Source organism: Ursus americanus, chromosome 30, assembly GCF_024610735.1.
Source record: "Ursus americanus isolate L20-20 chromosome 30, mUrsAme1.1.p, whole genome shotgun sequence".
NCBI classification, from domain to species: Eukaryota; Metazoa; Chordata; class Mammalia; order Carnivora; family Ursidae; genus Ursus; species Ursus americanus.
The window spans coordinates 28,820,842-28,834,632 of NC_142156.1; the positions used below are offsets into that span (position 1 = coordinate 28,820,842).

At 57.6% G+C, this 13,791-nt stretch overlaps 2 protein-coding genes and 1 non-coding gene across 6 annotated transcripts; 1 reads left to right on the forward strand and 2 right to left on the reverse strand.

The window, feature by feature from the left end:
* Positions 1-894: 894 nt before the first annotated feature.
* On the reverse strand, positions 895-8,444 carry RANBP1 (RAN binding protein 1). 2 transcript variants are annotated; one of them, XM_045815103.2, is made up of 6 exons: positions 8,286-8,444; positions 6,798-6,934; positions 4,775-4,932; positions 2,558-2,686; positions 1,858-1,923; positions 895-1,318 (listed from the first exon to the last, which is right to left on the reverse strand). In XM_045815103.2, exons 1-6 carry the CDS (start codon positions 8,298-8,300, stop codon positions 1,197-1,199), a joined length of 627 nt encoding a protein of 208 aa, XP_045671059.1. In that variant the 5' UTR covers positions 8,301-8,444; the 3' UTR covers positions 895-1,196. The 2 variants fall into 2 exon arrangements, with proteins under 2 accessions (XP_045671059.1, XP_045671058.1); XM_045815102.2 differs by having other exon boundaries at positions 895-1,321.
* Positions 1,699-1,825, reverse strand: LOC123803616 (small nucleolar RNA SNORA77). Its single transcript, XR_006782919.1, has one exon. It is a non-coding gene; the product is annotated as a small nucleolar RNA SNORA77 (small nucleolar RNA).
* Positions 8,445-8,668: 224 nt separating the features above from the next.
* On the forward strand, positions 8,669-13,606 carry TRMT2A (tRNA methyltransferase 2A). 3 transcript variants are annotated; one of them, XM_045815099.2, is made up of 12 exons: positions 8,669-9,037; positions 9,300-9,862; positions 10,124-10,232; positions 10,491-10,672; positions 10,859-10,973; positions 11,066-11,181; positions 11,259-11,370; positions 11,970-12,092; positions 12,288-12,363; positions 12,676-12,792; positions 12,907-13,003; positions 13,104-13,606. In XM_045815099.2, exons 1-12 carry the CDS (start codon positions 9,014-9,016, stop codon positions 13,333-13,335), a joined length of 1,866 nt encoding a protein of 621 aa, XP_045671055.2. In that variant the 5' UTR covers positions 8,669-9,013; the 3' UTR covers positions 13,336-13,606. The 3 variants fall into 3 exon arrangements, with proteins under 3 accessions (XP_045671055.2, XP_087713627.1, XP_087713628.1); XM_087857501.1 differs by lacking the exon at positions 8,669-9,037 and adding an exon at positions 9,052-9,118; XM_087857502.1 differs by lacking the exons at positions 8,669-9,037; positions 10,859-10,973; positions 11,066-11,181 and adding an exon at positions 9,052-9,118.
* Positions 13,607-13,791: the final 185 nt, after the last annotated feature.

Below are 13,791 nucleotides of genomic sequence, written 5' to 3' on the forward strand. Positions count from 1 at the left end.
TTTGGAACCAGACACAGGTCACAGGACACTGAGATGTCAGGAAGAGCAGGGCCCGGCTGGTAGACTCTGGCCACACTGTAAAGCACCTCCAGCAGGTATTATGACCAACAGCAGAGTGACAGTAATCCACTCCAGGGCCAGGTCCAAACTTGCTCCCCCCACCACTGGAGGGCAGTATGGCCACACTCCCCAGCCCCACTGGCCTCCCAGGACACACCTTATGTGTGACCATGTGCTTTGAAAAGCCTGCTGGTGCACCAAAAACCCTTCTACCCCACTTAGAACAACATTCAGACACAATTTATTTTACAAGAAGAAGCCCCAAATGGCACTAACCCATTTGCATTCTTGAAAATGTCCCTTTATTTAAAGCTAATGCAGATCACAGTTCTGCCCAGATGGAGATGCCACGAGTGAGCAGGTAGGAGATGGCAGCAGGGTATCCAATGAGGGCTGTGGGGCCAAGCCCCACCTCACACATTGCACCAGACTGGACAAGTGAGCTATGAGACCAGCCTATCCCTCCATCAGGATTGAGGGCCAACCAAACACAGCCTTCGCCAAAGCCTGGAAACCTACTTGGCCTTCCTGTGTGAAAAGCTAAGGTACTCTGGTGGCCTTCATTTCCCTCCCGCAGAGAAAAAAAAAAAACAACAGCAAGACACAACAAAAGCCTACCTACTCCTTGCCAGAAGGCAGCAGCACATGGCCGCAGCCAGCACACCTGCCCCACTGCAGACACAGCACGGCCCCAGGGGCCAAGAGCAGCCCCCAGCCCAAGGCGGAGTCAGTGGCAACAAGTGGGCCCCGCAGCACTGCCCCAACACCCCGGAGCCAGGGCACCCACAGTGCTCCCAGGACGGGGCCGGCGCATACACGGTCCTGCCCTCCGTGCAGGTTTTGAATGTGTCGTTTATTCACTATTTTTGATGACTATAAATAAGTGTTTCCACTATGGAAAAGAAAGTGAGCACAGTACATTTTCATGACTGGGGAATGGATTTTCTGAAGTCTTCTTCAATAGGGCAAAAACTTAGAAAAAAAACAACCTGAATGTTGGAATTCAGTTCTTTATATAAAGTCCCTTGTAAAAACAAAACAGAATAAAAACAAACTGAAAAGAAGGGGCAGGGCAAAATTTAAAAAAAGAAAAAGGAGGAAAAGAACGGAAGGAAGAGAAAACAAGGGGAGGCGGCTTATTGCTCCTCCTCGGCTCCAGCCTTGCTCTCGGCATCTTCCGACTCCTTGCTCTCCGCCTTCACGGAGAGAGCTTCTAGCTTCTCGGTCACCTTCTCGGCGTCGTCGTTTTTGCCCGACCCTGCTAAGATATAGGAGGACGCAGTAAGGAAACCGAGAAGCACCGCTCTCCACAGCCCACCCGCCTCCCATGGCCCTGGGCGAAGACCACAAGACAGGCCACTTCACCATGTGCCAGCCACGCCAGCCTCCAGGGGCACACAAATGAGTAAGAGCTCATGCCTGGGACGGGAGTCTGGGAGCTCAGATATGTCGGGTCACTTGCTATGGCACCCATCATCGAGCCCCAAACAAGCAGGTGACGACGAGGACCTCTTGAGGCCCCTTCGGCCATGGGCTCTACCCAGATGTCGTTACTGGACCGCCAGGCTGGGTGCTGTGAGGCCAGGCCACAGAGCACATGCTGGGGGCCTTGGTGGCCAGCTCACTCCCCAAGAAGCACCCTGTGTCCCCAGATGTCTGTATCACCCTTTGACAGGTCGAGGTGGTCACAGCACCCCGGGATGTTTCTGTGGCAGACGGAAAAAGCACCCGCCTGGGGCTGCAGCCGGATGCAGAGTGAGTCTGCGAGGAAGTCCCCTACCCATGACACCATGTCACCTTTCTTTTCTCTCTCCTCGATCTCTTTCCTGCATTCTTCAAACTTTGTTTTGAATTTCTGTGCATCTGTGGGAAGAAGAGAAGAGACTTCCTAAGGTCCCTGAGCAGTGAAGGGGACACGTCCTGGAGGGTGTGAAGAGTCAAGATTCACAAACAGCTCATCCCATGGCCAATTCGGACTGAAGGACACAGCTCTGGGCTCACTCTTACCCAGACTGAGCAGTAACTGTTTCTTAAGTCCCTCCTGAGACTGGTGGCTATGCTGGGCTGTGTCCTTCCATCTGACTCTGTGACAATCTGGGCAGAGTAGTACACGGTACTGGCGGCCGTGCACAAGCAAGGGCAGGGGCCTCCCTGCCTGGCACTCTGCTCTCCACTCACGTCCGAGGCCCAGTGGGCACTTCTGACAATCAGGGATGGAAAGGGACATGCCTGCCCTGGACAGACTGGATGCCCAGCCCCCTTTGAGGTTAAAAGGGAAAAGACCCTGCTCGTGGCCTCAGAGCCCAGATGAGGCCTCGACAGCACACGGCTGAACCACAGGGCTTGCATCCCTCCCCCGAGGGAGCAGCAGACAGTAGGGTGGGACCAGTCCCTACCACACACTTCCCAGGCACTACCAATTCCCCCTCCAAAGCTACAATGTCAAACGGGAGGCTGCAGTCAGGCAGTCCCCGGGGCCCAGCACCCTTCTGCTTACTTTCAGCATTTAGGAAGCGGATGGCCAACAGCTCTGGCTTGGGGCACTCATCGGCGAAGTCAGCGTGGGTGTTCCAGACCCAGGCACGGTCGCTGCCTGCATTCGGCTTCAGTTCCATCATCGGTGTGACTGGGGAAGAGGAGCCATGTGAGAGTCCCGTCAACTGCACCAAGGCCTCCCTGCCACAAAATGCCCTGGTTGCCAACGCAAGGTCCCACTTTGGGGTCAACCAGCCAGGCCTAAACAAAGTCCCGTGGGATACACATCTTAAACATGTTTGTTTGCAAACGCCTCGTGTACACTTAAAAACAAGACTGTCCTAAATCTGGAAACAGGGTGGCCTGCTCCCCGACCGAGAACAGCTCAGCAAGTGTCCAATTCCACTGGATCAAGGGCTCCAGCACCAACAGAGCCGCTCACATCTAGACCTTCCTGTGGAGCCCCCATAACGTGGCTGTGCCCCCGCTCAGTCACACCATCAGAGACCTGGCCCATTGGGAGGTGGGGGACAGAAACCGTAAGCAGGGTGAACACCCCCCTCCCCCGGGGAAGGCATGGAGTCAGACCAGGGCAACCACTCTGACACTGTCCAGGGACCCTGGGGGACGAGCCAATAGAAGCGCACACTGTGGGCCTTGTGACTTACATCATGGAAGACAAAGCCATGACCTGGAATAGGCACAGCCACCCCGGTGTCCTCAGGCTTTGCGCAGCCCCGAGGTGGAAAAGTGAGACAGCCTGCACAAAGAACACGAGCACCCCCAATGCCGCACCCACCGCTGTGCCCCTGCACCCCTGGCAGAGGTCTCCAGAGATGTGGGCCGGCCCATGCCCAGCCCCAAGCACACATGACCATCTGAACCGGGAACAGTCACCCCATCTCCATGTAGACACCTCGCAAACCCCCAGAGGTGCCATGGCCTCTCCTGCCACCACCCACCTGGCACATCAAGGGTCTATGATATGCACCAGGCCCAGAACCCACCTACCACTTGGAAACAACCCAGTGACCTGACAAGGCTCTGGAAGAAGCATAGGGTGTCAGGCAGACCCCTGGGGAGTGATTCAAATTGGAGTGGAGGCCAAGGGCCATAGCAGATAGGTGGTGGGGGGGTTCACAAGGGTACCCAAGCGGCCTTTAAGGAAGGGCACGAAAGGGGCGGCTGGGTGGCTGAGTTGGTTAAGCGTCTGCCTTCAGCTCAGGTCATGCTCTCGGGTCCTGGGATCAAGCCCCAGGTCAGGATCTCTGCTCAGCAGGGAATCTGCTTCTCCCTCTCTCCCCACTCATGCTTGCTCTCTTTCTCGCTCAAATACATATATAAAATCTTAAGAAAAAAAGGAAGGGCATGAACGCCCTTCTGCACCAACCCTCAGGGTCTCTGCAAACCGCCCCATCCTTCCACATCACCCTCCAGGGCTGTTCTGCTCAGCTTCCTGCCTGGTCACCCTGTGTGCCCAGATGAGGGGCCCTGCCCTGCCAGACATGCACTCTACCCAGTAACATAGACCCGGCACTGGATCAGGAATGCAGCCCAAAACATGTCTGCTTCCGCATACACACGCACTGCAGGACAACCCAAAAGCCAAGAGACTGTTATGGTGGGGGACTTACTGTCGCCCCTTTATAGGCCAGGCCTGGTGTGGCTTTTCCCAGACCCCAGCCCCACCCCCACCATGTTGAGCCCAGGGCTGATGCATCACACCTGTCCAAAGGCCTCAGCCTGTCACCACCCACTACCTGTTTGGTCTCACAGGCACCTAAGAATAAGGTAGCCACCTTCTCCCCCCACCCCTCTTCCCTTCTGTGTCCTCCTTAGGGGACACTCTGCAGGCACAAAACAAACCGAAGAGTGGGAAGGCTTCCTACTGGGCACATCAAATACATGCGGGAGCACATGTCCTCATGACACTGCCCAATCCTCGGGCAGGCACCTCATGGTCCCGAGCCCACACTGGGGCTCTGTGTCCACCCTGTCATGTCCTATCTGCCTGGACTCCACACCCGGTATGCTGGAAGTTTCTCTGAAAGTCTGCTGAGTTCGGAGCATGTGGAACAGCTCACTTCCTACTTTAAGTTCAGAACACACCATGAATACGCGCCCCGCGTCCCAGTGTAACCCCAAGCTCCCAGTACAGCACTGAAGGCAACGTGCCCGAAGACCTAAGGCATCCTCGTGTGGGACTTGACGTGAAAACACACACGCAGAGGCCACCTACTGTAGTGGTTGGCGCATATCTTCAGGGTCTTGTCCCTCCTCATGAGGAGGCGGATGGTCCCTTTCTCCTTATGCTTCAGAAGCTTGACGTCACCAGTGCCTCGTTCCTTCCACTCTGGGAGATCGTTCTCTGAAGCGAATCGGAATAGCTTTGCCCGCCTTCAAGAAAAGCCATTGAAAGAGAGCTTAGATGGGCACAGAGAGGGGAATAAGCAGTTAAACGCTGGCTTGGAAAGAACTCTTGTGGTCTGTGCGTTGAAAAAATGGCCGTATCCAGCGTCTCCACAGACGACGTCCTTTCCTTTGCCCTTCTAGGACTGTTAGTCAAAAATTTACCAAAAGAGCAAGACAACAACAGATGTCAAATTTTTACTTAGAATAATGAAATAAAAAAGAAAAGAGATTTCCAACAGAAAGACCCAACTTCTCAGCAAAGATACCCCCCCTGAGTACGCTGGGCTTGCCTGTGATCACAGTGCAGGGGAGCCCCTGGTGTCCCAAAGGGCCACAGGGGTAGCATGGAAGCAGGTGGACGTCGAGGACTCCTGCCCTCCACAGGGCCAGCCCTTCCCTCTGCTGTGAGATGCCCCCTGTGCTTCCCTGGCCCCCAAACCCACAGAAGGGGCTGCAGACCTCTGTTCAGGCCGCCAGTCTCTGGCCCAACACCTTGCCTTCCTGCCCAGAGCAGCACCTCACTGGGCCCAGCCAGGCACCAAAGCCCAAATGGTGAGCCCAGCAGTCCTGACTTTAGGCTGATATCCTCCATTTCCTTCCCCGCCAGACCCAAGCCCTGTTGATCCATTTCCTGCACAACATTCTGCTCTCTCCCCCAAGCTCAATTCTGTTAAGGGAGACAGTGCCCTCACAAGGATGCCACCAGAGCTTTCACCTGGAGCCCAAGGGCCCAGACGTAAAGGCCTGACACTGGCCTCACTACCCTCAGGAAGGGCCTGTGTCCAGGACTGCCAGTTCGCAGCCCTGTGTGTGTGTGTGTGTGTGTGTGTGTGTGTGTGTGTGTGTGTATAAGTAACAGCACCAGCACCAGCAGCAGTCCTCACTCCTGGGACGAACCAGTCCCTGGCTATTGTACCATTTCTGGGCAAAGTGATGTGGAGAACCAGTGTCTTCAGGTACACGCCCACCACTCTCTGAGACCAAAGGGATGTATGTGACTCTCCCTCCCCAGTCTGCCTAACTTGGAGGGAGGGGTCACTGTTCCTGCCCCCCCACTCACAGGAAAGCACTCAAACCTTCATCTGGCTTCTTGGGTGGAATCTGCTTTGGCGGGGGGCGGTGTGTGACGGGACTCCACAAGCTTGGACAGGAAAAACACTCCAGCCTATTTCCATTAACTTGTAACAGAGTCTAGTGTTTCCTGTGATTCTGAGTATAGGCTACAGGTCAGTCTCGGCAGGGCTGATTTTGTCACAAACATCTCAACACACGGCTGGTGCCAGAGACTTAAAAATGTCCCTTGCCATTATAGCTTCCCACTGAAGATGCCAGAAAACCCGCATAGAATAATTTTTAGAAAGTAATCTTGGTAAGCCTAACACCATTCACTTTCACATATAATTCCAGGTGTTATTTTGTGCGTTAAGAACACCGAATTAGTAGTTCACAAACTTCAAGATGCCAGAGTCCATAGCGCAAAAGAAAAAAAAAAATGGTAGAGACACCCTGTTCAACCAGAGGAAGGGTGCATGGGAGTCTTAGAGGTAGCTAAGGGGGCTGTGAAGATGCACCTTTGTGGACAGAGTGGCAGGAACAGGACACCAGGGAGCCCCTGTGCTCTCCACAGCACTGGCCACCAGAAGCAGGGGCACCCAGTGAAGAGTTATCCAATGAATGGATTCTAACAGCAGCCTTGATTTCCACGTAGGATTAGTCATCACACAACTCCAAGCCCTTTCTTCAGCTTCAGTCCAACTAAAAGCCAGGCTGAGACCCTGACACCCATAAAAACCATAATTTCACTCTTACACTAAAGATTCCTATATCTGGAGCAACATGAGCTTACTTACATTTTAAAAAGCTCTTCTTCATCTTCTTCCAGCGTTTTAATTTCTTGCTCGGGAAGAGAAACTATAGGCTCAAACTGGGGGTCGTGGTTGGACTCATCTGCATTCTCAGTGGAGGTGTCATGGTCCTCATGGGTGTCCTGTGGATTGAGGTGCAGAGAGGTGACTCTGCTGGCCCCAGAGCCTGGCCCCCACCCAGAGCTCCGCAGTGCCCACAGTGGGCAATCCCTCCAAGTGAACAGCCTCATCCCAAAGCAAGAGATTAAGCCCACAGTCTTTCACACAAAGAAAGGTTTGCACCCACACTGAGTGCAGTAAGATGCTGAACTTCAGCACCCTCCCCAGATGCATCAATCACATGTGTGGACAGTCAGACTGGGGCCCCTAAAGTTGGGCCCCCTACTGGCCAAAGAGACACTGCCTCATCACTTTGCACCTCAGTTTCCTCACCTGTAAAATGTGGATAATGACGTGCTAAGTGAAGATTAAAAGACACAATGACAGAAGAGAGCCTTAAGGAGAGTGCCACCCTTTCATCAAAAAGCAACCCTTTGAATTTTTACTGGTTGAAAAAAAATCTGTGCTCTTGTTAGTAGAAGGCAAAAAAGTTGCTACCCAACTGCTAGTATTTACATGGAATTCACAGTTCTGTCAGCAATTTTATCTTACATCAGAAAGTTGATGCGTCGACAGAAATCGTACAAATAAGAGCCATAAAATTCTGACCCAGTTTAGAAAACTACAGGGCACAGAGGATCATATTTTAGGTTAAAGTCTTAGAAAACACGTGGTTTGGTGATGTGTAGTCCAGTAAAACCTGGGAGACTTTACTACCAGACTCGAGCCAAAAAAGAACATATAGAAGGAGGCTTCGTTGCTTTCCTTGGTTGAACAGCATTGCGGCTCCGCCGAGGCCAGCTCAACCCGAGCAGATGCCCGCAATCAACAAAGCCGCCCCGACCCTGGGTCGGTGCTGCACGACCCCACCACCCGGCTGGAACGCGAGCTTCCGCTACAGAGGCCTGTGGCGGTTCAAGACGTGAGAACAGAATGAATGAAGTCCTGCGTAGGCGACGGCAGGAAGGGACGCACGGTTTTGGTGGGAAGCCTGCTAGTGGGCCGAGCCGGAGGAAACCGGCCACCCGCCCCGCGTCTCAGGCGAGCAGCGAAGTGAACTAGAGACCAAGAAGCCCGGGCTGCGGGCCGCCCCATGCCCCGATGGAGCTCCCGGCCCCACCTGGGACCGCCCCAAGGTCACGCGGGCGCCCCGCAGACCCCGAGCCCGCTCGCCCCCAAGCATCGCGAGCCCTAGCCCCGAAGGCCCCAGGCCGAGCTACCCTAAGCTCCGACCACGCGCCCCTGAGGCCCCGCAGGCACCGAGCCCGCAAGCCAGCGGGGGTTGGCGGCCGCGGCGCGGGCCGCCCACGTGGCCGCCGATAGCCGCCTCGGCCTCCCGGCCCCCACCCAGTCCCCGCCCGGGCTCGGCCGCACCTTGGCGGCCGCCATGGGGGCGCGGCGGCGGCGGCGGCTCGGCTGGCTCGGTCGTCGCTGGCTCCGCGGCCTCTCGGCGGCTGGTCGTAGCTCCTTCCCTCCGCGTCTGGCGCCGGCGCCTCCCGCCCTCCCGCTCTTCCCTCCGCCCCGCGACCCGAACCCCGACCCCTGACCCCGGCGGCGGGAAACGCGACGCGATTCAAAACCAGTGCAGCTTTATTGGCTCACACGGCGGACACTCTCATTGTCCAACCCGCCCCGCGCTTCCCGCCAAAACGCCCGCGGCGCATGCCCGGCCCGCCCGGCCGACAAGGGAGCGTGCACTCCCGGCGGCCCTCGCGCGCACTTCCGCCCCGCGGCGGCGCGCGCCCCTCGAGCTCGCGAAGGGGCTTGGGGGTCGGGGCTGGCGCGTGGCGATGACGTCACCGGAAGCCAGGATGATAGAGACGCGCGGCCTCGATTGCACGCGCTGGCTGAGGGGAGAGCGGCGAGCTAGGCGAGCGGCCGGCGCGGGCCCCTGGCGGGCGGGCGGCGTACCCCATGCCCGAGACCCGAACCTGAGCACCGAGGGTTCGAGTCCCGCCCCACCCCGGGGCGGAGCCGACGAGCGGCCTCGCGGCGTTGCACCCGCCCTCTGAGCGCCCGCCTCCCGTGTGCCAGGCCCAGGACCGGGCGGCGGAGGCGGCCCTCGTGGGGGGCCCCAGTCCGGGCAGCGGACGGACCGAACGATGAGTGACAAGCTCGACAACGAAGTAGAGTGAAGGGAGATCTTGATGGGAGACGGAGGAGGAAATGGAGGAAGAGGGGGCGGGGGAGATGGAGATGGAGGCGGGGTAGGAAACCACTGGGAGAAAACGTGGGATTAGGGGATAAATTGGGAGAGGGGGAAAGGGAACGGGGTTGAGGCTGGGCGTAGGGTGCACTAATGGAGGTCGTGGTGTGGGGCAAGGCGGCCTGGGGCGTTCAGGTTCTAGGGTCCAGCCCTCAGCCCAGCCCTTGTCTGTTTCCACACAGGGCCCTGTGCCCATGGAGGGCTGCTGCCAGGACAGCAGCAGTGCCCAGGGCAGCTCTGCAGCCCTAGCCCCCCACGAGGAAGACAAGGAGGAGGAAGGGGGGGCTGGGGCGGCCTCAGAGTCCGTGCCTCAGCCTGGGCTCTACAGCTACATCAGGGAGGACCTGTTTACCTCGGAGATCTTCAAGTTGGAGCTGCAGAACGTACCCCGCCATGCCAGCTTCAGTGATGTACGACGCTTTCTGGGCCGCTTTGGCCTGCAGCCTCATAAGACCAAACTCTTCGGGCAACCTCCCTGCGCCTTTGTAACATTCCGCAGTGCCGCTGAGCGGGACAAGGCCCTGCGTGTGCTGCACGGTGCCCTCTGGAAGGGCCGCCCACTCAGCGTGCGCCTGGCCAGGCCCAAGGCTGATCCTATGGCCAGGAAGAGGCGGCGGGAGGATGAGGGTGAGCCGACGACCACATGCATCGCAGATGTAGTGACCCCTCTTTGGACCGTGCCCTATGCTGAGCAGCTTGAGCGGAAGCGGCTGGAGTGTGAGCAGGTGCTACAGAAGCTCGCCAAGTGAGTGTGGGTGCAGATCACCCCCTTGGCCCCAGAGCTCTGCTCGGCTCTATGCTTGTTCAGCCCATCTTGTGCCCTGTACGGACATCCTCCCGGTCTGCGTGGTCTCTTGGGTAGCTAGCGAGTAAAACCAATGTATAATCAGTGGAGATAGTGAGGTCCTGAGGGAGGCGCCCAGACACCTGGGCATTTGGAGAATGGCTGGGGATGGTTGCGGGGGAAGCGGACTGAGTCCAACCTTGGCCCCACCTTATCCTGCAGGGAAATTGGGAGCACCAACCGCGCCCTGCTACCCTGGCTACTCTCACAGAGGCACAAGCACAACAAGGCCTGCTGCCCACTGGAGGGGGTTAGGCCATCACCCCAGCAGGTCAGGCCCGGCTTCTGTGGCCAGAAATTCATCTCATGTTCTTAAAGGAACTCTTCCTGCTTATCTCTACCATCCCTTTTGCTCCTTTGCATTTACTCCTGGTACTCATCATGCGACTGTTACTTGTTCTCAGCCCCATCTCCTGTGGGGGAACTGGAGCCTCTCGCTTACCACCATCTCTCACTTGATTTGTTTTGTCTACTCATGAGTGTTGGACAGCCAGGGTAAGGTCGGGCATGTCTCTCTGCCTCCCTGCAGACCGAGTATCGTAATAAGTGTGAGTTTCTGGTCGGCATCGGGGTGGACGGGGAAGACAACACAGTTGGCTGTCGGCTTGGCAAGTACAAGGGCGGGACATGTGCTGTGGCAGCCCCCTTTGACACCGTGCACATCCCTGGGGCCACCAAGCAGGTGGCGAAGGCCTTCCAGGAGTTCATCCGGTGAGGGCTAATGGCTGGGCTGGGGGCCCTGAGAAGTTCTGAGGTGGTCTGGGAGCAGAGGGTCTGCCTGGGGGGATTCTGGAATTGTGATCTGGTGGGTGTGGCTGGAAGAGAGAGCAGGGATGCTGCTCTAACATCCTGGTTGGCAGATGTTGGGGGACTCAGGGCCACTCATGGCTCCTACAGGTCCACTCCATACTCAGCGTACAACCCAGAGACGTACTCGGGCCACTGGAAGCAGCTGACTGTGCGCACCAGCCGCCGTGGCCAAGCCATGGCCATTGTCTACTTCCACCCCCAGGTCTCAGGCAGGGTGGCCTTCCTGGGGGAGGGTGTCTGGGCCACAGTGAGCTGGGACGCAACCTTACAAGGCCTTTTCTACTGCTTACCCAGAAACTGGGCCCTGAGGAGCTGGCTGGGCTGAAGGCCTCCTTGGCGCAGCACTTCATGGCAGGGCCAGGCAAGGCCACTGGGGTGACCTGCCTCTACTTTGTAGAGGAGGGACAGCGGTGAGGAACCTGGGTAGGGGTGGGGCGGGTCCCTGCAAGGGCTGGTGACACTGATGGACTTACCCTACCACCCACAGAAAGACTCCCAGCCAGGAGGGCCTGCCCCTGGAGCACGTGGCTGGAGACCGGTGCATCCGCGAGGACCTACTGGGGTTGACTTTCCGGATCTCTCCTCACGCCTTCTTCCAGGTAGCCCCAAATTTCTGGGGATCACGAGGACACATGGAGGGAAGCCTGACATGATGTCAGGATGTGATGGGGACAGTGGGCTAGGGCAGTGATAAAGGATTAGCTGGGAGAACGTCCAGGCGGGAGAGCCACAAGCCTTACTTGTAAGGTAGGAAAAAGATCATTTGCTGTTAGATTCACTGACAGCCCTTCGGAGGGCCATTTGTGGGGTAGGAATAAGACTTGGGGTGATGCCAGGGCTCTGGTGTGAGCTCTGGCACTCAAAGAGAGGTGAGAGGTGGGGTATCAGCATCAAGTTGCTGTTTAGAGCCAGGAGACTGGGCGAGGTTGTCAGGTATGATGGGATTGAGGGTCAGTCTGAGGACTGGGCCTCTAGCACTCAGATGGCTAGATGGGGGGGAGGGGTGGGATCTGGAGACCTGGGAAGAGGGTGAGTGACCCAGGGATGAGATCACAGAGGCACTGTGGAGGCCCCCAGGCAGGAAGAGTGCCCAAGGAATCCAAGTGCTTGGGGGTTGCGGGGGATTATGCAGGAGGGGAGGCCAACGTGGGTGGTAAGGCTCCGCTGACCTTCTGGAAGCTGCTGGCTCGCCCTCCAGGTAAACACTCTGGCGGCGGAGGTGCTCTACACAGTTATTCAGGACTGGGCCCAGCTGGATGCAGGGAGCACAGTGCTGGATGTGTGCTGCGGCACTGGTACCATTGGCCTGGCACTGGCCCCGGTGAGTCCTCCTGCCCCACCTGAGAATGCCCTCTCCCCACCCCACCCGTGTTGTCACTTGCCTCGTGACCCCCAGTGACCCCCCCAGCCTATTTCAGATCCTTTTTCACTCCCCACGTGCCTCCTGTTGTTCCCCTCCCTAAGAGGTCTGTGGGATGGGGTGGGGCGCCATGAGTCTGTCCTTTCCTGGCTTCAGAGAGTGAAGAGAGTCGTGGGGATTGAGCTGTGCCAAGAGGCTGTGGAAGATGCCCGGGTGAACGCCCGAGACAATGGTGAGAGCCAGCGTTGCACACAGTGGGCAGGCAGCAGATACTCCTGCTGCGTACCTCAGCACGGCACCTGGGACGCACCAGATGGTTCTTAGGGCCCGTGGTGGAGTGAGGGGCAGAGGGTGCTTAAGGGGCTCCTACGGTATGGACTTAACTGTGTGCCCAGGATGCCAGAGCTGGGTAAGGGTGAGGAGGTTTCTTAGCCAGCGGGCTTTCCTGAGACACCTCTGGCCGGGGACTTCAATACACCAGGCAGGCCCTGTGGGGAGAGGGTGTCCTGGGTCCCCTGTGACAGGGCTGTTGTTCCATGTCCAGAGTTGACCAATGTGGAGTTCCACTGTGGGAGAGCTGAGGACCTGGTGCCCACTTTGGTGAGCAGACTGGCCTCTCAGCAGCTTGTTGCCATCCTGGACCCGCCCCGTGCTGGCCTACGTAAGTGGCCTCCATCTGGGAGTGTCGTGGGGAAGACTGGGGCGGGGATGTCTGGGTGGCACACCAGGCTGTGCAGCCTCAGGCCTGATGCCCATCCCCTTCGGACCTCCTCAGATTCCAAAGTGATCCTGGCTGTCCGAAGAGCTGAGAACCTCCGGCGGCTCCTGTATGTCTCTTGCAACCCCCGGGCGGCCATGGGCAACTTTGTGGAGTGAGTGTGAAGTGGGGGGCCTGGGGTGGCCCCGGGACAGGGTGGACTGGGGACCCGGTGTACCCATGTGGCTGACCTTGATAATCCTTTCCCATCACAGCCTCTGCAGGGCCCCATCTAACCGGGTGAAGGGCACCCCCTTCCGGCCTGTCAAGGCAGTGGCTGTGGACCTGTTCCCGCAGACCCCGCATTGTGAGATGCTCCTCTTGTTTGAGAGGGTGGAGCACCCCAATGGCGCAGGGGCCCTGGCACCCCAGGACCCTCCAGCCCAGCCCCCCCTCGGGCCCCCCTCAGACACTGTACAGGAAACTGGGGCTGCTGCCTCTTGCTAGGTCCCTGGAGGACTACAAACTTGCTCTTTCAGAATGGGGCCATCTTTATCACCAGGGCAGCAGCCAAGGGGTTCCCCAAGTCTTTGCCTTGCCTCAGGATGCTTAGACAGCACCTAGAGGGCACGACACTTGGCTGACCACACTCAAGGTCCATCTGTCGTCCCTGTGGACCCTAGGCTCCTGTAGCCTGTCCTCTACTACCCCTTCCACCTCCAGTTCTTTTTGGGTTAGTTGGGATATAGGGCTAGAATAAAGTTGCTAAACTATTGAAGTTATTGTGATGAAAACTCATTAGCACACAGGGTTCCCTCTGCCCCCCCCCCCCACTGCAGGTGCCGGGGGCAAGGTCAGCGGGGCACTTTGAGCAGCCCAAGTCTGAGCCTCCACCTCCCACTGGCATACTGCCAGCCCCTCTGCATGGCTGTAAGTCCCAGCAGAGTATGCTGACAGCATCAG

Coding starts and splice junctions, on each gene's coding strand:
- RANBP1 (XM_045815102.2), bottom strand. Junction 4,933..6,797: donor GAAGAAGAGCTTTTTAAAAT/GTAAGTAAGCTC, acceptor CTTTTCTTGAAG/GCGGGCAAAGCTATTCCGAT. Junction 2,687..4,774: donor GATATGCGCCAACCACTACA/GTAGGTGGCCTC, acceptor CCTCTTCCCCAG/TCACACCGATGATGGAACTG.
- TRMT2A (XM_087857501.1), top strand. CDS start 9,059: ATGGGAGACGGAGGAGGAAATGGAGGAAGAGGGGGCGGGGGAGATGGA. Junction 9,863..10,123: donor GTGCTACAGAAGCTCGCCAA/GTGAGTGTGGGT, acceptor CTTATCCTGCAG/GGAAATTGGGAGCACCAACC. Junction 13,004..13,103: donor GCCATGGGCAACTTTGTGGA/GTGAGTGTGAAG, acceptor TTCCCATCACAG/CCTCTGCAGGGCCCCATCTA.